Genomic DNA, 23841 nt, shown 5'->3' with positions numbered 1-23841 from the left:
CCTCAACCCAATTATATGGCTTGTCTCAAAAATATGTGTGTGTGTGTTTTTTTATTCTTTCAAAATTAAATCTTTTAAAATTCGTGATTTTTTTTTTTACTTTTTGTTTTCATTTTCCTTTTCTTAAAATGGTTTTTTTTTATAACAAATAGTAGTTTAAAAAAAAATACTTGTATAAGTCAAATTGCAGGCTGAAAATTCTTCAAACTATTGCCATTTTTCCAATGAGATCTCATTTTATTTACAAAATATAATAATAATAATAATAATAATCATCTAAAAATAGAAGAATAGATTTCAAATGTTGAAAATTCAGGCCTATATGATATAATTGCATAAATCAATTGAAAAAATAATATTGTAGAACATTTTTATCTTCCATAATAAAAGAGTAAATTTTATTTATTTATTTTAATATCCTTTAAATATTTTACTTTTAAAAGTATATTAATCAAACAATTTAATCTATTTTTTTAAAAAATTTAAAATATATTATAACATAGAATTCCTTAAGGCTTAAAATTTTAATTTATGGTCTTTGGAATAATTCTGTCATCTGGTGTGTATAATAATAGCCGTAAAATAAGCACCACTATCTCGGCATCATATCAGTACTTTGATGATCATGCGCTACAAATTGCATTTTCCTAGGAGCTCTAGTGCCTCAAAATAAACGGATTTGCATTTTAATATCATTTACAAAGGCATATGTCCCCATCATGCACTCCCCCAGAAACATTAGGGTCCATCCAAGTTTGAAAATACTAGTATGAAATTGAGTTTGACTCAAAGTTGAACAAAATTATTTAAATCTAACTCCACCCATAAATATATTATCTAATCATCACCTTTTCCTAAACAGGCCATAATGGCTGCTGCTAATATCCCACGATTATATATAAGTCAAACATATGTGTTAGTTAATCTTTGTCTGTGAACAATGAATCATCTCTCCTCATTTTTGCTTCTCATCCGTCGAAATTAAAAACCAACTTTTATTTTTCCTCATCAATCATAATATGTGAGGGTTTCTATTTTATATTACCCCATCCACTACAGTTTAACACATATTCTCTTCTTTGTTGGGTCAGCAGCACCCATTTGCATTTGCATTTGCATTTGCATCAGCAGCACCAATAGCTTTAGATCAAGTTAGTGGTCACCGTCGCTTCATGAAACGTATCTTCATGTCTTTCTTTCTGTCATCCTCTTTAAAGATATGTTATGAGTTTATATGACACTTCGCAGAGCAGAAAGAATTGACCAAATAAAGTAAACCAAACCAAACGACCAAAAACAGACGAGCAACTACAATAACGACAAAAAACCCAATGAAAAAGGAGCTCGATACCCAATTGCACCGTCCCATCCACATAAAATATTATGTTGTTTTTGAATTTTGAGCTTCAAAATCTACAACTTGAATGACAACGGTGAGCCCAAGTGGGGGGGCAAACAAATGGGGATTGCAGCCATAGCCACAAAAGTTTTAAGAGTTAATCATATAATTCACTAGAACAAAAGAGAGAAAGAAGTTAATAGTAATAAAAATTGACTACTATTTAACCTGCCATATAATGCGTAACTAGTAAGATGGGGGGCTGCACGACCACTACGTACAGTGGGCTGCAAAGAATATTTGGTCACCTTGTAAGTCAACAGGCTGGGGAAACTGCTTTTGTTCTTGGAAAGCTGCCAAATTGGATAAGCATATTATGATGATGATGAAGGTGTGAGTCTACATGTTCATTGAATGTAATCATGGCGATGATGTAGTTGCTATGCCAGAATTCCAAGTGGAAAAAAGTAGCCACAAATCACTACCACCATAACATATATACAATGAGCTGCAACCCTATCTTGAAAAATTCAAGCAATTACTTTGGCCCTCAAAGGGAAATAACAAAATTTTTCCTGTTACTGCATCTTAATTATTTCATAGCTTCGACAACTATAATACATGCCAAAAAAAAAGAGGGAAAGGGAATGGTATAATTAGCTGAGTTGTACTACAATTCAGGTGCAACACTACACCGAGTGCCCAGGACTTGGGCTGATGTGATGAAATATGATGTTCTACATTTTGTTTTTATTCGAATATAATATCTACACTGAATGTCTAGGCCTTTGGTCATTTCAATTTACATGTTCTTAAAAAAAAAAAATCACTCCGATCAACGTGAATTTCGCCATACTTGCAACTTCACAAGCATTTAATATATACACTTGAATAAATATTAAATTAAATTATGCTATTAGTCTCTATATTGTATGTATATTATGAATATTCATCCTTATACCTATACTTTTATTTGGTCATTTTCAATTCTTAGTTTTTTTTTAAATAACTTTCTTAAAGTATAAACGTAGCTGTTAAATTAAAAATTTCTATCATAAACAAATGATAGTTGTTAAATCTATTAGATATTAATCCTAAAATCCAATGTGACAAACATAGTATACACATACAATACCATCTTAGTGCATTGTTTCCTTATATTAATCACAAAAAAATAGGTAAATGAATTAATGGATTGTGATTCTTATCAAAATTAAAATCTTGTAATTCAAAAAATAGAAAGACAAAATAATCCAAAGATCCTAAATTAAATTTATAACTTTGCACATAGTACAAAATTAATAGTGAAATTTAAATAAATATATTTAATTGCTACAGTTAAGAAAGAAATTGACCGATTCAAAAAAATATAAAAACTGAAGTTGACCGAATCAAATTTATGAAATAAATCCACCAATAATTCAAACAAATGAAACAATTGAGTGCCGGTGATCACCCACTTGTGAAGCCATTGAACCTCAACCTTCCCACGTTGGCCTTCCCCAGGATTTGTCGAGTCCCTTTCCCATTTGCTTTATCGCTAATCGATGTTTAAAAATTAATTCCACCCATTCATCTACAGAGTCTTCACCAAGACGAGCACTTCTTCATATCAAACGAAGATGAAAATCCAAAACCTGTTCGATTTCGTTTACTTCTACGTAGAGTACAGTTGCCAAACAGCAATGTTGACATCACTTCAATTTGTAATTGTAATTTAAAAGAATAGGAAGAACTTATAGAAATAGATAATACCTCATCTCGTGTACTATCAGTTAAAATTCTATATTTACTTTTAAAAGAAAAATGTAATCGGACAAAACAAAACAAAAGAATCGTTAAAAAGGGGGGCTGTGGAGGGAAGGCATTCGATAGAAAAAGATACGCCACCACTGCTTCCACAGTTTCTCGAATCGAATCTATTACGTTAATCTATAGAAGCAACTCTTTAGTACAAAGGCAGAAACTCTAAACCCAATGTGATCCTATTGCCTGCATCAATAATAAAGGAAATGGAAAAAAAACTATATCTATATAAAAAAGGTATCTTAACCCCTACAAAGTACAACCACTATAAACTGCATTAACTACGAATATTTGCTAGCCACAAACCTAAGAACTACGTCAAATACCCAAATGCTACAATAAATACTACAATTCACCCAAGTTCCACATTGGAGAAGAACCAACCCTTGGCAATGACAATGCAGCAGGTGCGACTTTCAACTCATCTTTGCCGCTTTTTTCCAGACTTCGAATCACTTCCCTGCGCCTTCAACAAACTTGGTGCTTTCCGCTTCACACTTCCCACAACTTTTGCTGAATCAGTTGAGCTCTCCTTCACGCTTTCACTTCCTTTCACCTTTGACGAACCAGATTTTGACTTACCAGTGCCATTAGAATTGGATTTGCCCCCACTCTTAAGAGACTTACCCTTAGATTGGGACGAAATTTTGGGGGTTTCCTGCTTGGAATTGGCAGTCTTTGAGATGTCTTGCTTTAACTTTGAGGAAGCTTTTGGTGTGGCACTTCCATCATCCTTGGATTTCGTAGACTTTGGTGTTTCACCACTCTCCTCATTCTTGGACTTCTTGTCTACTTTTGAAGCATTGTCAACTGGTTTACTGCCAGTTTTGGGGGTGCTATGATCCTTGGACTTAGCAACACTGTCATTGCCAGATTTACTAACACTCTTGGAACCATCTTTGGATTTCCCATCCACTTTAGCATCTTCCTTTGTTTTGCGACCAGACTTTGTGGCACTACCCTTGGATTTCCCCGACGAAGTTCCTCCACCCCTGACCATCCAATATTGGGATTTTCAGAAATCAAATAAAGAACATATCAAGGGTTCCATTTGAAAGAATCTAATAACCTTTTTGGTGAAGCATCCATCTTAGCTTTCTTGCTAGAGAGATCAGTGGTTTTTGCCTTCTTTTGATGCCTGCCAATAAAAAGTGATCACAAGGGAAAAGAAGATAAGCCCAAACAAAGAATGTGAAACAGAAATGCAAAGTTACACCAGATATAACACCTAAACCTGAAATAAACTCCACATTTCAGATAAAATTAACAATGCTAAAGAATGGAAAAGAATCAACTTAAACTATAGATGCCAACTACGCAAAAGTTCATCATACAAGACCAAAATGAACAGAACCATCTGGAACCAAAATGGTCGAGCAATCAAATTTAACATTCAAGAAGCACAAATAGGAATCACCTACATGTCAGATGAACCATCAGGACTTGGTGGATTTGCTGCACCTTCCTGTTTCAATGAAACATTAGCAACATGGTACATGAACAAATAAAAATACAATTGCTTATGAGGTGCCCACCTCATCTGACCCTGACTCATCTTCAATCACAGCCCACTTTTCTCTTTTAAGATTTAAAATTTCTTCATCACCGTCATTATAGTGCACCTATAAACAAATGAAAAGTGAAGAAAATAATTTAATACATTCTAGCATGAATGGTCAGAGGAAAAACTTCCAGTAACATACTAAGGAAAATAAACATTAAAATGAATTTCCACTTATTAGACGGGCCACCTTGTGCTTCTTTTTAGCGGAATCAAATGAATGAATAAAACCTTCGTAGAACCTGCAAAACAATATCCATAAGAAAAGAAAGAAATTAGCAGACATGCCATGTTTGAAAGAGAACACTTTACATTTATCATTTTTTTTCTTGCAGCAATAAAAGATTCAAGTGTGAGAGAACAAGGGAAAAGGAGCTTATAAATGATAATAAGCTTCAAGGCTGACCAACTTTAATTCATTGACATTATAATTTGAGGGATGGGGGCTCCCACATATATAAGCACAATCACATTTGCCCGCATGTGCATCCACATAAAAAAGAATATATAAACAAATAAAATTCATGGTTTCTAATTCAGAGGATCGCTTCTGCAACAATTGAAAAATAGATATACTTACTCACGGTCTTTGGGCCACCAGACCTTCACCTTCAAGCCGACAAGATTCTCACCATACTCCATAGAATCAGAAGACTGAAAAGAATTAATAAAAAAAAAATCATTCGTCTCCAGAAGAATGATATGTAATATCATTGCTTCAACCATCTTCAACCGCAGCATGCATGAACAGAGTCGAATAAAAGGTTTACAATTATTTGAGCCTATTTACTCCAAATTTCAATATTGCAGACAAAACACAATTAGCTACGATCTCAAGAAACAACAAACGAAAATACATGAGTTAGCACTCACACGAATGCAATAGTTGTACAGCAGAGCATTGGTTTGGTGGGTTTTATAGAAAGGAATAAGGACAACATTGCAGGCTTACTGTTTCCAAAGAAACACACAAACTGGAACCTTGTGAAAATATTAAACTAATGTCAAATGGCTCTTGAAAGAAAAATTACCTCAAAGATGGTTAAATGCAGCATGACGCTAGACAGGCATAATTTTGAAAGAAGAAAAATCTTTAAGAAACAAAGGAAAAAAAATGAGGAAACAACATGAAAGACAACTTTTTTAAAGGCTAAAATTAAACGCTTCAAGAAAATCTAAAGGTAAAAATCTAGACAATCAAGAATAATCAGAAAAAAGCCAATATGAGAATTGAGAAGAAAGCAAGAAAAGATAAATGGCCTGTGAATAGCAAAATGAACATCAAGGATGCAAGAATGGAGAAATCATTAAGAGTTCAAACGCACAAACATCATCAAAGGTCACCTACAATTCTGGCCTATGTTTCTCAGACTGAGATGTTAGTGCTGGACACAGGTACGTTTAATTTTTTCAAATTTTCCATGTATTTGGAGGCCCCTTGCAAGTACATAGGCCCATATCTATGTCTAGATATGCTTCGAACATTAGAAACAAACACAGTACATCAATAAACATGAAAAATCGTAGCAGCGTAGATGCCACCTTTATTTAAATGCAACCTACCAAAACTACAATACACCACTACTAAAATTTCATCCTCAAAGATGCAAAAAGACATTACTTTTTCTTTAATTGACATATGCTTTCTCTTGGAATTTGTCTTAGGGGTCCCCTCCTTGTGAGAATCTTGTTTGTTTGGCTTCACTGACTTTGGAGATCCAATCACTTCCTAAATCAATAGTAAGCAAGAATGATTCGCTTGATAGAAGGATCAAGTACAGCTAAACAAATAAATAACAAAGTTTTGAATAATCAACATTACCACAATAGCTAAATTACAAGTTATAAGCCAAAAAGAAATTACCTCATCATCATTCTTGGTTGAGTTTTTTGTTCCATCCTTCTCAGGAGCAACTTTCCCCCGAGCTCGCCTATTCTTATCCTCCAGTTGCTTTGAAGAGGATTTATCTAAGTTGTTACCACTAGAATCTACCTTCTTTGATGACTTCTTCAGTGATTTTGCCTCCGAATCACTTGCAATGTCACTTTCTTTCTTAGTTTCATCTACACTAACTGGAGCATTGTCCTCGTTGGAAACTACAGTAGAACCCTTTTTTCCTGATCGTCTATTTAATTTTGCTTCAGAATCACTTGTCCCTGAATGCGCCTTTTTAGAGACATCATCAACAGAACATGCTGTGTCCTTGCTTACGCTGTCTTTCTTTTTTGTCCTTGATACCCTTTTGGAATAACCGTCATCAATTACAGTCCCACTTGGTGTTGAGGAAGCAACATCAGTCGATTTATCCTCAATTGCTTTTGGAGAGGAATGCTGTAAATCTGTCTCTATTCTATTTTCAGAGGATATATCCCCATCAACAGACACATCTCGACATGGAGAACCAGCATCATCCTTGCAGTCATGTTTACGATCCGGTATAGTCTCAACTTCCTTCTCATCAACATGAGAACTGCCAGAAGGTTCAGTTAATTTTGAATCAGATTTCCTCTCCTTTTCCTGGGGACTTTGCTCTAACTTAGGGTCCGGATCGACCACTTTCTCAGCTTCAAATAAATCAGGTTCAGCCACAGTTGATGTTTCATTCTCAGACTTATCAGCAATGTTATCATCCTCTTGCTTCTTTACAGATTTTGAATCAACAGTTTGCATAATGCCATTGCAAGCAACTGGCACAGGAGTCTTTTCATTTACAAGGGCCACTTGTTCAACTGAAACTGCTTCTTTAGGAATCTTTTTAACCTCCTGATAGGAATTTTTAAGATTTATAAATGACAAATTCAGGAATTAAATTCTCAAAAAAAAAAAATCAATACATTAAAAGGAAAGAGAAAGGACTTGAATCTGCACGCAAAGAGAAGAATCACACAATTGACAATAAATATACGAAATAAAACATACCTGGGCTGCGTTATCCAAAGGTGCCTCTGCTGGTATTCTCTCATTATCCTACAGCAAATCAACCCAAAAAGAAGAACATAAGGAGAGTAGGAGACTAAGTTACGTTAATAAAAAAATAGAAGACATCAGTAAGGTGTAAGCACGAGCCAAAAACTTGTTGGTTTGAAGAATAGTTTGAACAAAAGAAAAAATTAAAAGATAAGCCACAAAAAGCCCAAGAACAAAGCGTTGACAAACAAAATATATAAATAAAAAGCATTAAATTTTGTATAATTAAGTAGCAAATAATCTATCAGCAAATAATGCTGAGTCGAAATTCATACAAAATCACAGCACAAAATAAGTAAATAATTGCCCTCAAACCACAGGCTTTGAAATTAAGCAGTTACATTAAGATACAAATGAGGTAATTACCACAAGTTTTCCAACAGCAGCATCATCCCGCTCTACAGCACCAGCTGTCGCTCCACATATAGAAGCAACTATACTACTATAATCATCAAAAGAAATTCCCAAGTTCTCTACAGCTTGGGTTAGGTATGGTTGAAGCTTTGATGCACAGTTTTCAAGCACTTTCTCTGCCAACTTCCGAGCAACAGGAAGAACTTCCTGAGAGGAAATAGAAACCCTAGGTGAATTAAGCAAAGATAGCAGAAGTGAAAGGCAGTAACTTACTCGTATGACAACAGACCTCATTATCCTTCTTTACACTAGATAAGATTGGGGAGAGCAGCTCTGTAGGGATATCTTCACTTTCTTCCAGCACAAGTGTCATAATAGTCACCATCGATGTAAAGACTGCCTCTGCATGATAATCCCTGAAAAAATAAACAAAAAGAATCATAAGGAAAATAAAGGTTCAGAATACATGTTCGACACAGAATACTAAACCATTTTTATTATTTTTCATACTAGTAATATACTCTAGTTAAGTAGTGGTACATTTGGATGACGACAAAATTTTAATATGAAAACAAACTCTATTAAAAACTTGACCAAGACAAAGCTCCCTAAAGGAACTTAGAATTCTTAAAAAAGCACTTAAACTTTGTTCAGATTAGAAGGAACTGAGGATCTGTTACCTAGCATAGGCAACTACATAATGAAAGGTTTAAATCCAGACACTCTAGAGGGAGCATAATCTCCATTATTCAGAAACCTATATAGCAATCTATCATTTTAAACACACAGTTCAAATTTCACAGCAGCCATGATCATCACTTGACATTAAGAGAACAGCTTCTGCAAAAGCACAGGTTCATCCACAAGAGTTTTCAAAAGCAATAAACTTAAAAAGATAAAAACTTACAAATCAGACAGTAACTAGGAGACAATAGCTGAAGAATAACAATGATGAAACACAACAAGAGAATGAACTCTCCATTCAAGAAGTTCGCTTTTACCTTATTGCCTTGAGGAAATGCTGGAACATCTCAACAATAAGGGCATCACATTCAAGATCCAACATCACCACACACGATCTGACTTTGGCAACAGTTTCAAGAATCGAGGTCCTCTTAATGAATGAACGGCTGGACTTGTCAGATAAATTCTTTAAGGATGACACAATCAGTTGAAAAACCTCCTGCATACATATTAAAGGCAATAAATACAGAAAATGATTTTAAAATGGTCATGATCTGCAAAGCATCCTGAAGCAATGAATTCAACGTACCCTCATTTGGTCATCATCATAAGGAGCATCAGGTGCAGTTATCCTTGTTATCTCGCTGATGCAAGCAGCAACTGCAACTTTTACATCATCATCAGGATGTCTGAACAGTTGCTCTGCTACTAATGCTTTGAGTGATGGAGACAGTGCATTTTGCATTGATTGGCTTGGTGATTGTTCCACCATTGAAAGACGACTCTCAACTTGCTGTATTCACGAAGGATAGAAAAGAATAAACAATAATCATCAATGTGAAAAGTATTTATAAAAAGCACTGGCATAAGGCAAAACACGGGAATGCTAAAGCACCTAAAAATTCAAACAATCAATCATCCCACACATCATTAGGAAGTGCAAAAATTAACTATACAGCTATAATGCCCCACAAGAACAGAAATAGAAGGGTAAAGCTGGCAGTAAAAAAAAATGCAACACGAATTATCCCCTTGTAAAATAAGGAGAGCAAAACCAAAATACTTAAAATTTTGTACTTCAAATTGACTACAAACCAAACACTTCAGCACACACTCATCACTGGAATCACACTGCAGTCATTACTAAATTCCTAGGGCATTCTAAAACAGAATTCATGCACGGTTTTATAGCAGCCACCTACTCAAGAACAAGTAGTAAAACCCTAAGAGACGCTAAACCTAGAGTGATGATTTAAAGGAGACATTGATTCCAATCAAAACAATCTACCAAAGGAAAACAAATAGTTGCACTAGTATCACTTTTTTTGCACATCCTCTTCAAAGTTTTCTTGCTTGACATCATGAGTACACATAATTTTTTCTAAACAGGGAATAGCAACAGAGTTGTGCGGTATATCACAATTCCAGAATCTTCTTTGACATTACTATCATTTGTAAAAGGAGTTCTGGGGCAGAAGAAAACCAAAACGTTGCAAAGACCATAAAAATAAGGACATCATCAAGTATGGAGTCAAAATTCTATCCTATCAATCATCCATAGTGGATTTTAATAGCTCCTTATTTGGGACACAAAATTTTGGCAGGACAGATCTTCCTAGAGGTATAGAAAAGATGAGGTTAAATTCATTAGAAGTAACAGATTCCGATGCATCATCCCTCTAAGGAAATAGATTAAATATTTGCAAATATATCTATAATTAACATAAATGTTTTATGCAATAACATCGTAATCTCACATGCCCAATAAAATCCTTGCTTACAAGGAATCCTTTCACACAATATCTACACATCCTTCCCAACTTAATTTTCAATGCTTTCAATGTCATCACAAGTTGTTTATTAAAAATTTAACTAGCCTGTCAGAAATTAATTGCTAAACATAGGTGGTGCTTAATTATTTAAACAAAAAATAATGATATATCTATTATATACTAATCCTCAGGTTTCATAAACTTAAAGCCTACATGTTACATATGGAGAAGAAAAACGCACACTTTCACATATGCAATCACTTAAATGCAGCTTGGGCAATTTTGAATTCAAAAGAAATCTCAAAACTGTGTATCATTTCATCCAAATATTAGCTACTGCATAGCATTAGTATCCAAAAAAAAAAAAAGAAATTCCGGCATTTAAAGTCTAGTAAAGCAAACACGTCGTGCGTATCAGTAATGCATCAAATTCAAAAACATAGACATGGCAATATATCCACAATAAATATAAATTACAATAGTTTAGACTGAAGAGTGCTAAACAATACCCATTAGCAGAAAACACTTTTAAACTGATTCAATCTTACATCAGTCAGAACAAGAGCAGAAATAAGCACGTGAAAACAATGCAAAAGAAGAAAATCCTAGAAAAAAAAAGGGTAAAAGTAGATCAGTATGGGGGAAATCTAACAAACTTAATTGCATAGAAAGAACCACACGAAAAATTTCGAAAACGCATACATAATAAAATCAGACAAATCAAATAATAAGGAAAAAAATTAACGAAGAGCAAAAAGAAGTTAAGGAAAAATAGTAAAAGGATGGATTAGGGATTACGTCAAGGAGAGGGATGAGCTCAGCGACTGACGACGGGGGTTCGACGAGCCTGTTTCCAGCCTCCATTAACTGTAGCTCCAGCTCTTTCTCAGATGTCGTCATAGCTTTTTTCTCTATGAAAAAATATATATTCTATGTAGTATGTACCTAAATATACAGAAACCGATCCTTCAAATCTTAATCTAAGGCCTCGATTTCACACCATTGAAAACCTACAGACTCACGCGAAAGGCCATAAAACGTAAAACGAAAGGTGGATTCAGCGAGAGAGGGAGAAGGAGATTTTACTCGAGAGAAAGTTAGGGTTTTCGGGGTTTTTTCCCGAACGAGAAAGCGGAAGTTGATGGGGTGAGGGGTTTTTTTTTTTTTTTTGGTTAATTAAAAAATTGCAGAGGGAATACTGTAAAAGATAATTTATTTTTGAACATAGTAAAAGATAAATTTTATAATTTTAAATATTTGAGCTTTTTCATTTTCTTCCTTACTCTCTTTGATCGATTTTGTTGTGTGTATTTTTGTGCGCTTTAAGGAGAATCCAGCGAGGCTGTGCTCGGATTCCGCCGTGCTTATGAATTGGAGTTAAATTACACGCTTTAAATCCACCTTTTGACTCTGTGGACGCGGGGACCTCGTGGAGTTCTTTAGACCGCTTGATTTTATTGTTGCCTTGTTTGCTTTCCGGCTTTTATTATGCCTGAAATGACATTTTCTTCCAAAAAAGCAACTTACGGCAATACAAATATACAGCTAAGTTATTTTAAATTATATTAAATTATCGTCCAAAACTATTATATTAAATTATATTTATAGGTAAAATGAATTCCCCTCTATCTCAATTAAGGTTGTTTGAATGGTACTCCATTTGATTGGTGGAACAACTTAAACCAGAATAAATTATTTGAAATTTGTTATAGATTAATAAAATTGGACAAAAATCAATTGAACTACACGTTTAATTTTTTGTTTTTATAATTTTAAATAATCTATTTAATCGAATTAACTTGATTGATGAATCAGTAGTATGATAGATTCGATAAGTGGTCCAATTTTAAAATTTTTATTTCAATATTAAATAAATTGTTCTTTATAAAAAAATCAAAATAGTATAATCCTTGTCAAATTTAACAGTGAGCATTTAATGATAATTAATCACAATATTAATATTTATTTATTTTTATATAATAATAAATTTAGCCCTCAAAATGTATACTTTTATTTGTTTTTATATGTATTTTTAAGACTAAATTAATAAAATATATAAACATTAAAAACTTAATTTATTATTATATTTAAAGTAATAAATAAATAAATATTAACTATAGTGATTAATTATTGTTATCTGTTATTATATTAAATTAAAATGGATGAGATATAATTAATTTGAGAGAGTAGTCCCTTTCTAACACTTGTATTTCTATTTCTTGGTTGAGTGGATGTGATTTCACTTCAACGTATGAGATTATTTTATTTTAAAATTATCTTTAAATGGAAAAGAGAAAAGAAAATTAATGATTTTATTAATAAGTTTTCTTTTACTGCAATTTCTTTGTTGATTTACTTTTTCATGTATATTGGTTTTGTTTAATGTGATTATAAAAATGGCTAATAAATATACTAAATCAGGTCAAACATTGTTTTACGAATTACGCAATGATTTTCAAGACTTCATTGTTTTATTTCTTACAAATATCCAAACAATAGTAGAATAGCGTTGATATTTCTGGTTGACTTTATAAGGTAATGCATTTTTTTTACTTGAATTTTAAACATCAAATGTACTAAATTCTATCAAAATTTTCTATGTAAATTAGTTTATGTTTGAATAAATTGTCTCAATAAATGTTTTTACATTCGTTTCAACAAGATAAAGTTATCAATTGTAGACATATAAACTTTGTCAACATAGATTTGAAAAATAATTTTACTTTACGAAATTTTACTTAATAAATAATTTATTCAACAATCGATCCAATAACATATTGACTTAAGACTGATCTGCCTTCACGCAATGTAATGTCTTTTCTCAATGGTTGTATATTATATCTAATTTTGCATAAAGTTCCATAACCAAACCCTAAACCCTAGATAATTTAAAACAACTATTGATAGATGTTCATTAACCGTTATCTAATTTGAGAATTGATATATGATAGTTTTATTTGTCATAATCGAATTAGAGGTGTCAATGGGCTAGGTTGGGCCCAACAAAAATTGTAGGCCCATTTGTTGGGCCCAGAATTGACCTGGCCCAAAAATGAGCATAATATTTTGCCTAAGCCCGGCTCGGATAAGAATGCTAAAACTTAGGTCTGGCCCGCCTATATTAATTTTTTATGTTATTTATTATATAAATTTTAAAATACATATAATACATCAAAATACTAAAATAATAAAATAAATGTTTCCCAACAAATTGAAAATAAATATATATGTATACTTAAATAACACAAATATAGGTGCAATTTAATAAGCAAATTATTTTAAAATTGTAACAAAATTAACAATAAAATAAAAGTTATACAAAATAGTGCTAACACAATAGTGAAATGACGGCAAAATAATGAAAAAATAACAACAACAAAAAAGAGAGTAAAAACCAGCAAGGAAAAGCAGTAATTTTTTTTCATATTTGGGCTGGAATGGGCCTGGGCTAAAAAGCCTTACCCAAGGCCTGACTCGTTTTTTAAATGGGTCTTATTTTTTTTGTCCAAACTCATTTTCTGACTTATATTTTTACTCAAATCCTCTCATTTTTCAAGTGACCCGACCTATGAACAAGTCTAAATCGAATACATTAAACTTTGGTTGTAACCTCAATTTATTTTTCATAACAATCCATTAGACCAGAGCAGCGACCCTTTTAATTCTATGAACCTTATTACATTTGACGATTCTTACTTTGCTAAGAATTATACATCTACCACTTTTTAGAATCAATTTAGTATTACTTTTAAAAAATATTTTGTGACAAAAAGTATTTTTAGAACAAGAATATTCTAAATAAATCATTGTTTGAAAGAAAAATACTTCCCTTAAGTAAAAATTAGCCGAAAAACACTTTTTTCAAAAATTAAAAAATTTTAACACTTTTAAGAAATATTCTTAAGGTAAGTCTTAATCTCTTGGTGTATAATTCGTGTCAGTGATTTTCTTAACATATGGTTTACAATCCACTGATAAAAACATTTATTAGTCGAATCATATAACAAAAACCAAAAAAATAGAACTACTTCATAAATAAATTGACCAAATATAAAAATATAAAAACCTGAAATTGACCGAATCAAAATTAAGAAATAAATCCACCAGAAAGTTCAAACAAATGAAACAATCAAATGCCGGTGATCATCCATTTGTGAAGCCATTGAACCTCAACCTTCCCACGTTGGCCTTCCCCAGAATTTGTCGAGTCCCTTTCTCATTTGCTTTATCACCAATCGATGTGTAAGAATTAACTCCACCCATCCATCTACACAATCTTCACCAAGACGAGCACTTCTTCATATCAAACGAAGATGAAAATCCAAAACCTGTTCGATTTCGTTTACTTCTACGTAGAGTACAGTAACTAAACAACAATGTTGACACCACTTCAATTTGTAATTGTAATTTAAAAGAATAGGAAAAACTTTATAAATATAAAAATAGATAATACCTTATCTCGTGTGCTATCAGTTAAGTTTTATATTTACTTTTAGAAAAAAATGTAATCGGACCAAACGAAAAAAAAAAAAAGCAAATCGTTAAAAAGGGGGGCGGTGGAGGGAAGGCATTCGATAGAAAAAGATACGCCACCACTGCTTCCACAGTTTCTTGAATCGAATCTATTACGTTAATCTATAGAAGCAACTCTTTAGTACAAAGGCAAAAACTCTAAACCCAATGTGATCCTATTGCCTACATCAATAATAAAGGAAAAGGAAAAAAACTATATCTATATAAAAAAGGTATCTTAACCCTACAAAGTACAACCACTATAAACTGCATTAACTACGAATTTTTGCTAGCCACAAACCTATGAACTACGTCAAATACCCAAATGCTACAATAAATACTACAATTCACCCAAGTTCCACATTGCAGAAGAACCAACCCTTGGCAATGACAATGCAGTAGGTGCAACTTTCAACTCATCTTTGCCGCTTTTTTCCAGACTTCGAATCACTTCCCTGCACCTTCAACAAACTTGGTGCTCTCCGCTTCACACTTCCCACAACTTTTGCTGAATCAGTTGAGCTCTCTTTCACGCTTTCACTTTCTTTCACCTTTGACGAACCAGATTTTGACTTACCAGTGCCATTAGAATTGGATTTGGCCCCACTCTTAAGAGGCTTACCCTTAGATTGGGACGAAATTTTGGGGGTTTCCTGCTTGGAATTGGCCGTCTTTGGAATGTCTTGTTTTAACTTTGAGGAAGCTTTTGGTGTGGCACTTCCATCATCCTTGGATTTCGTAGACTTAGGTGTTTCACCACTCTCCTCATTCTTGGACTTCTTGTCTACTTTTGAAGCACTGTCAACTGGTTTACTAACAGTTTTGGGGGTGATATGATCCTTGGACTTAGCAACACTGTCATTGCCAGATTTACTGACACTCTTGGAACCATCTTTGGATTTCCCATCCACTTTAGCATCTTCCTTTGTTTTGCAACCAGACTTTGTGGCACTACCCTTGGATTTCCCCGACGAAGTTCCTCCACCCCTGACCATCCAATATTGGGATTTTCAGAAATCAAATAAAGAACATATCAAGGGTTTCATTTGAAAGAATCTAATAACCTTTTTGGTGAAGCATCCATCTTAGCTTTCTTGCTCGAGGGATCAGCTGTTTTTGCCTTCTTCTTTTGAGGCCTGCCACTAAAAAATGATCACAAGGAAAAGAAGATAAGCCCAAACAAGGAATGTGAAACAGAAAACTTAAACCAGATATAACACGTGAAATAAACTCCACCTTTCAGAGAAAATTAACAATGCTAAAGAATGGAAAAGAATCAACTTAAACCATAGAAGCCAACTACGCAAAGGTTCATCACGCAAGACCAAAATACACACAACCATCTGGGACCAAAATGGTCGTGCAATCAAATTTAACATTCAAGAATACAAATAGGAATCACCTACATGTCAGATGAACCATCAGGACTTGGAGGATTTGCTGCACCTTCCTGTTTCAATGAAACATTAGCAACATAGTACATAAACAAATAAATAATCAATTGCTTATGAACTGCCCACCTCATCTGACCCTGATTCGTCTTCAATCACAGCCCACTTTTCTCTCTTAAGATTTAAAATTTCTTCATCACCGTCATTATAGTGCACCTATAAACAAATGAAAATTGAAGAAAATAATCTAAAACATTCTAGCATGAATGGTCAGAGGAAAAACTTCCAGTAACATACTAAGGAAAAGAAAACATTAAAATGAATTTCTACTCAGTAGACGTGTCACCTTGTGCTTCTTTTTAGCGGAATCAAATGAATGAATAAAACCTTCATAGAACCTGCAAAACAATATCCATAAGGGGAGAAAGAAAATAGCAGACATGCCACGTTTGAAAGAGAACACTTTACATTTATCAATTTTTTTTCTTGCAGCAAATAAAAGATTCAAGTGTGAGAAAATAAAGGAAAAAGAGCTTCTATAATGATAATAAGCTTCAAGGCAGACCAACTTTAATTCATTTACATTATAATTTGAGGGATAGGGGCTCCCACATATAAAAGCACAATCACATTTGAGAAAAATGCCCGCATGTGCATCCACATAAAAAAGAATATATAAACAAATAAAATTCATGGTTTCAAATTCGGAGGATCACTTCTGCAACAATTGAAAAATATATATACTTACTCACGGTCTTTGGGCCACCAGACCTTCACCTTCAAGCCGACAAGATTCTCACCATACTCCATAGAATCAGAAGCCTGGAAAATAATTAATAAAAAAAAAATCATTTGTCTCCAGAAGAATGATATGTAATATCAGTGCTTCAACCATGTTCACACTGCAGCATGCATGAAGAGAGTTGAATAAAAGGATTACTCCAAATTTCAATATTGCAGACAAAACACAATTAGCTATGATGTCAAGAAACAACAAACGAAAATACAAAAGTTAGCACTCACACAAATGCAATAGTTGTGCAGCAGAGCATTCGATTGGTGGGTTTTCTAGGAAGGAATAAGGACAGCTTGCAGGCATACTGTTTCCAAAGAAACACACAAACTGGAACCTTGTGAAAATATCAAACTATTGTCAAATGGCTCTTGAAAGAAAAATTACCTCAAAGATGGTTAAATGCAGCATGTCGCTAGACAGGCATAATTTTGAAAGAAGAAAAATCTTTAAGAAACAAAGGAAAAAAAAAATGAGGAACCAACATTAAAGACAACTTTTTTAAACGCTAAAATTAAACGCTTCAAGAAAATCTAAAGGTAAAAATCTAGACAATCACAGGAATAATCAGAAAAAAGCCAATATGAGAACTAAGAAGAAAGCAAGAAAAGATAAATGGCCTGTGAATGGCAAAATGATCATCAAGGATGCAAGAATGGAGAAATCATTAAGAGTTCAAACCCATAAACATCATCAAAGGCCACCTACAATGCTGGCCTGTGTTTCTCAGAATCAGATGCTAGTGCTCGACACAGGTATGCTTACTTTTTTCAAATTTTCCATGTATTTAGAGGCCCCTTGCAAGTACTTAGGCCCATATCTATGTCTAGATATGCGTCAGACATAAGTAACAAACACACTACATCAATAAACATGAACAATAGTAGCAACATCGATGCCACCTTTATTTAAATGCAACCTACCTAAACTACAATACACCACTACTAAAATTTCAACCTTAAAGATGCAAAAAGACATTACTTTTTCTTTACTTGGCATATGCTTTCTCTTGGAAGTAGTTTTAGGGGTTCCCTCCACGTGAGAATCTTGTTTGTTTGGCTTCACTGACTTTGGAGATCCAATCACTTCCTAAATCAATAGTAAGCAAGAATGATTCCCTTGATTGAAGGATCTAGTACAGCTAAACAAATAAATCACAAAGCTTTAAATAATCAACATTACTACAATAGCTAAATAACAAGTTATAAGCCAAAAAGAAATTACCTCATCATCATTCTTGGTTGAGTTTTTTGTTCCATCCTTCTCAGGAGCAACTTTCCCCTGAGTTCGCCTTTTCTTATCCCCCAGTTGCTTTACAGATGATTTATCTAAGTTGTTACCACTACAACTTACCTTCTTTGATGACTTCTTTAGAGATTTTGCCTCCGAATCACTTGCAGTGTCACTTTCTTTCTTAGTTTTATCTACACTAACTGGAGCATTATCCTTGTTGGAAAAAACAGTAGCACCCTTTTTTCCTGGTCGTCTATTTGATTTTGCTTCTGAATCACTTGCCCCTTCATAAGCCTTCTTAGAGACATCATCAACAGAAGACGTTGTCTCCTTGCTTACGCTGTCTTTCTTTTTTGGCCTAGATACCCTTTTGGAATGACCATCATCAACTACAGCACCACTTGGTGTTTGGGAAGCAACATCAGTCGATTTATCCTCAATTGCTTTTGGAGAGGAATGCTGAAAATCTGTCTCTCTTCTATTTTCAGAGGATACATCCCCATCAACAGACACATCTCGACATGGAGAACCAGCGTCATCCTTGCTGTCATGTTTACGATCTGGTATAGTCTCAACTTCCTTCTCATCAACATGAGAGCTGTCGGAAGGTTCAATTAATTTTGAATCAGGTTTCCTCTCCTTTTCCCGGGTACTTTGCACTAACTTAACATCTGGATCAACCACTTTCTCAGCTTCCAATAAATCAGGTTCAGCAGCAGTTGATGTTTCATTCTCGGACTTATAAGCAATGTGATCATCCTCTTGCTTCTTCACAGAGATTGAATCAGCAGTTTGCATAATGCCATTGCAAGCAACTGGCACAGGAGACTTTTCATTTACAAGGGCTACTTGTTCAATTGGAACTGCTTCTTTAGGAATCTTTTTGTCCCCCTGATAGGAAATTTGAAGATTTATAAATGAAAAATTCAGGAATTAAATTCTCAAAAAAAATAAAATACATTAAAAGAAAAGAGAAAGGACTGGAATCCACACGCAAACCTGGGCTGCCTTCTCCAAAGGTGCGTCTGCTGGTATGCTCTTATCATCCTACAGCAAATCAAACCAAAAAGAGAAACATAAGGAGAGTAGGAGACTAAGTTATGTTAATAAAAAAATAGAAGACATCAGTAAGGTGTAAGCATAAGCGAAAAACTTATTGATTTGAAGAATAGTTTGAACAAAAGAAAAAATTAAAAGATAGGTCACAGAAAGCCCATGAACAAAGCGTTGACACACAAAATATAGAAATAAAAAGCTTTAAATTTTGTATAATTAAGTAGCAAATAATGCTGAGTTGAAATTCATACAAAATCACAGCACAAAATAAGTAAATAATTGCCTCAAACAGAATACCTTGAAATTAAGCAGTTACATTAAGATACAAATGAGGTAATTACCAAAAGTTTTCCAACAGCAGCATCATCCCGCTCCACAGTAACAGCTGTCGCCCCACATATAGAAGCAACTATACTACTATAATCATCAAAAGAAATTCCCAAGTTCTCTACGGCTTGGGTTAGGTATGGTTGAAGCTTTGATGCACAGTTTTCAAGCACTTTCTCTGCCAACTTCCGAGCAACAGGAAGAACTTCCTGAGAGGAAATAGAAACCCTAGGTGAATTAAGTAAAGATAGCAGAAGTGAAAGGCAGTAACTTACTCGTATGACAACAGACCTCATTATCCTTCTTTACACTAGATAAGATTGGGGAGAGCAGCTCTGTAGGGATATCTTCACTTTCTTCCAGTACAAGGGTCATAATAGTCACCATCGATGTAAAGACAGCCTCTGCATGATAATCCCTGAAAAAATAAACAAAGAGAATCATAAGGAAAATAAAGGATCAGAATACACGTTCTACATAGAATACTAAACCATTTTTATTCTTTTTCATACTAGTAATATACTCTAGTTAAGTAGCGGTACATTTGGATGATGACAAAATTTTGATATGAAAACAAACTCTATTAAAAACTAGACCAAGACAAAGCTCCCTGAAAAAACTTAGAATTCTTAAAAAAACACTTAAACTTTGTTCGGATTACCTAACATAGGCAACTACTTAATGACAGGTTTAAATCCAGACACTCTAGAGGGAGCATAATCTCCATTCTCCAGAAACCTATATAGCAGTCTATCATTTTAAACCCATAGTTAAAAATTCATAGTGGCCATGATCATCACTTGACATTAGAAGAGCAGCTTCTGCAAAAGCACAGGTTCATCCACTAGAGACAAAGAGAAAAAACTGACAAAGCAAATTTTCAAAAGCAATAAACTTAAAAAAATAAAACTATCAAATCAGACAGTAACTAGGAGACAATAGCCAAAGGGTAACAATGATGAAACACAACAAGAGAATGAACTCTCCATTCAAGAAGTTCACTTTTACCTTATTGCCTTGAGGAAATTCTGGAACATCTCAATAATAAGCGCATCACATTCAAGATCCAACATCACCACACACGATCTGACTTTGGCAACAGTTTCAAGAATTGAGGTCCTCTTAATGAATGAACGGCTGGACTTGTCAGATAAATTCTTTAAGGATGACACAATCAGTTGAAAAACCTCCTGCGTACATATTAATAGCAATAAATACAGAATGATTTTAAAATGGCCATGATCTGCAAAGCATCCTGAAACAATGAAGTCAACGTACCCTCATTTGGTCATCATCAAAAGGAGCATCAGGAGCAGTTATCCTTGTTATCTCACTGATGCAAGCAGCAACTGCAACTTTTACATCATCATCAGGATGTCCGAAAAGGTGCTCTGCTACCAATGCTTTGAGTGATGGAGACAGTGCATTTTGCATTGATTGGCTTGGTGATTGTTCCACCCTTGAAAGACAACTCTCAACTTGCTATATTCACGAGGGATAGAAAAGAATAAACAATAATCATCAATGTGAAAAGTATTTATAAAAAGCACTGGAATGCTAAAGCACCTAAAAATTCAAACAATTAATCATCCCACATATCATTAGGAAGTGCAAAAAATACCTATACACCTATAATGCTCCACAAGAACAGAAATAAAGCCTACTGGAAGGGTAAAGCTGGCAGTAAAAAAAACCAACACGAATTATCCCCTAGTGAAATAAGGAGAGCAAAACCAAAATACTTAAAATTTTGACTAAAAACCAAACACTTCAGCACGCACTCATCACTGGAATCACACTGCAGTCATTACTAAATTCCTAGGGCATTCTAAAACAGAGTTCATGCACGGTTTTACAGCAGCCACCTACTCAAGAACAAGTAGTAAAACACTAAACCTAAAGCGATGATTTAAAGGAGACATTGATTCCAGACAAAACAATCTACCAAAGGAAAACGAATAGTTGCACTAGTATCACTGTTTTTGCCCATCCTCTTTAAAGTTTTCTTGCTTGACATCATGAGTACACATAATTTTGTCTAAACATGGAATAGCAACAGAGTTGTGTGGAATATCACAATTCCAGAATCTTCTTTGACATTGTTATCATTTGTAAATGGAGTTCTGGGGCAGAAGAAAACCAAAAGGTTGCAAAGACCATAAAAATAAAGGACTTCATCAAGTATGGAGTTAAACTTCTATCCTACAAGCATCCATAGTGGATTTTAATAGCTCTTTAGTTGGGACACAAAATTTTGGCAGGACGGATCTTCCCAGCGGTATAGAGAAGATGAGGTGAAATTCATTAAAAATAACAGATTTCCATGCATCACCCCTCTAAGCAAATAGATTAGATATTTACAAATATATATAATTAACATAAATGTTTTATGCAATAAAATCGTAATCTCATATGTCCAACAAAATCCTTGCTTACAAGGAATCGTTTCACACAATATCTACACATCCTTTCCATGTTAATTTTCAACGCTTTCAATGTCATCACAAGTTGGTTATTAAAAATTTAACTAGCCTGTCAGAAATTAATTGCTAAACTTAGCTGGTGCTTAATTATCTAAACAAAAAATAATGATATATCTATTATATACTAATCCTCAGGTTTCATAAACTTAAAGCCTGACATGCGAAATAAGGACACAAAAAATGCACAATTTTACATACACAATCACTTAAATGCTGCTTGCGCAATTTTGAATTCAAAAGAAATCTCGAAACTGCGTATCATTTCATCCAAATATTAGCTACTGCATAGCATTTGCATCCAAAAACAAAGATATTCTAGCGGTTAAAGTCTAATAAAGCAAACACGTCGTTCATATCAGTAATTCATCAAATTCGAAAAACATAGACATGACAATATATCCACAATAAATATAAATTACAATAGTTTAGACTGAAGAATGCTAAACAATATCCATTAGCAGAAAACACTTTTAAACTGATTCAATCCTACATCAGTGAGAAATGAGCAGAAATAAGTACGTGAAAACAATGCAAAAGAAGAAAATCTTAGAAAAAAAGGGTAAAATTAGATCAGTATGGGGGAAATCCAACTAAATTAATAGCATAGAAAGAACCACACGAAAAATTTCGAAAACGCATACATAATAAAATCAGACAAATCAAATAATAAGAAAAAAAAACGAAGAGCAAAACGAAGTTAAGAATAATAGTAAAAGGATGGATTAGGGATTACGTCAAGGAGAGGGATGAGCTCAGCGACTGACGAAGGGGGTTCGAGGAGCCTGTTTCCAGCCTCCATTAACTGTAGCTCCAGCTCTTTCTCAGATGCCGTCATAGCTTTTTTCTCTACAAAAAAAAAAAATCTTTGCACCTAAATATACAGAAACAGATCCTTCAAATCTTAATCTAAGGCCTCGATTTCACACCATTGTAAACCTACAAATTCACGCGAAAAGCCATAAAACGTAAAACCAAAGGTGGATTCAACGAGAGAGGGAGAAGGAGATTTTACTCGAGAGAGAGTTAGGGTTTTCCGGTTTTTTTTCCCGGAACGAGAAAGCTGAAGTTGATGGGGTGAGGTTTTTTTTTTTTTTTTGGTTAATTAAAAAATTGCAGAGGGAATACTGTAAAAGATAATTTTTTTAACATAATAAAAGATAAATTTTATAATTTTAAATATTTTAGCTTTTTCATTTTCCTCCTTACTCTCTTTGATCGATTTTGTTGTGTGTATTTTTGTGCGCTTTAAGGAGAATCCAGCGAGGCTGTGCTCGGATTCCGCCGCGCTTATGAATTGGAGTTAAATTACACGCTTTAAATCCACCTTTTGATTCTGTGGACGCGGGGAACTCGTGGAGTTCTTTAGACCGCTTGATTTTATTGTTACCTTGTTTGCTTTCCGGCTTTTGTTGATCACATTTTTTTTTGCCAGAAATGCAACTTACGACGATACAAATATACAACTAAGTTATTATATATATGTATCTATATATTAAATTATCGTCAAAAAAAATTATATTAGAATATATTTATATGTTAAATGAATTCCCCTCTATCTCAAT

At 33.9% G+C, this 23841-nt stretch overlaps 2 protein-coding genes across 6 annotated transcripts; both read right to left on the bottom strand.

Annotated features, from left to right (window-relative positions):
• Positions 1 to 3243: 3243 nt before the first annotated feature.
• On the bottom strand, positions 3244 to 12040 carry LOC108473628 (sister chromatid cohesion protein PDS5 homolog C-like). The gene is made up of 14 exons (XM_017775302.2): positions 11283 to 12040; positions 9302 to 9505; positions 9030 to 9211; positions 8318 to 8444; positions 8041 to 8235; positions 7627 to 7674; positions 6571 to 7470; positions 6328 to 6435; positions 5287 to 5360; positions 4897 to 4948; positions 4681 to 4767; positions 4567 to 4610; positions 4215 to 4283; positions 3244 to 4137 (listed from the first exon to the last, which is right to left on the bottom strand). Exons 1-14 carry the CDS (start codon positions 11382 to 11384, stop codon positions 3567 to 3569), a joined length of 2763 nt encoding a protein of 920 aa, XP_017630791.1. The 5' UTR covers positions 11385 to 12040; the 3' UTR covers positions 3244 to 3566.
• Positions 12041 to 15091: 3051 nt separating this feature from the next.
• On the bottom strand, positions 15092 to 23724 carry LOC108473452 (sister chromatid cohesion protein PDS5 homolog C-like). 5 transcript variants are annotated; one of them, XM_053027770.1, is made up of 15 exons: positions 23667 to 23724; positions 23013 to 23125; positions 21075 to 21278; positions 20805 to 20986; positions 20088 to 20214; positions 19811 to 20005; positions 19413 to 19460; positions 18405 to 19304; positions 18162 to 18269; positions 17136 to 17209; positions 16734 to 16785; positions 16517 to 16603; positions 16403 to 16446; positions 16061 to 16138; positions 15092 to 15983 (listed from the first exon to the last, which is right to left on the bottom strand). In XM_053027770.1, the coding sequence occupies exons 2-15, from the start codon at positions 23112 to 23114 to the stop codon at positions 15413 to 15415; spliced, it is 2772 nt and encodes a 923-aa protein (XP_052883730.1). In that variant the 5' UTR covers positions 23115 to 23125; positions 23667 to 23724; the 3' UTR covers positions 15092 to 15412. The 5 variants fall into 5 exon arrangements, with proteins under 5 accessions (XP_052883730.1, XP_052883726.1, XP_052883728.1 ...); XM_053027766.1 differs by lacking the exon at positions 23667 to 23724 and adding an exon at positions 23206 to 23658; XM_053027768.1 differs by lacking the exon at positions 23667 to 23724 and adding an exon at positions 23220 to 23658.
• Positions 23725 to 23841: the final 117 nt, after the last annotated feature.

This window comes from Gossypium arboreum, chromosome 5, assembly GCF_025698485.1.
Source record: "Gossypium arboreum isolate Shixiya-1 chromosome 5, ASM2569848v2, whole genome shotgun sequence".
Classification (NCBI taxonomy): domain Eukaryota; kingdom Viridiplantae; phylum Streptophyta; class Magnoliopsida; order Malvales; family Malvaceae; genus Gossypium; species Gossypium arboreum.
The sequence above is the reverse complement of the archived record's forward strand: the minus strand, read 5'-3'. Positions and strand labels throughout refer to the sequence as shown.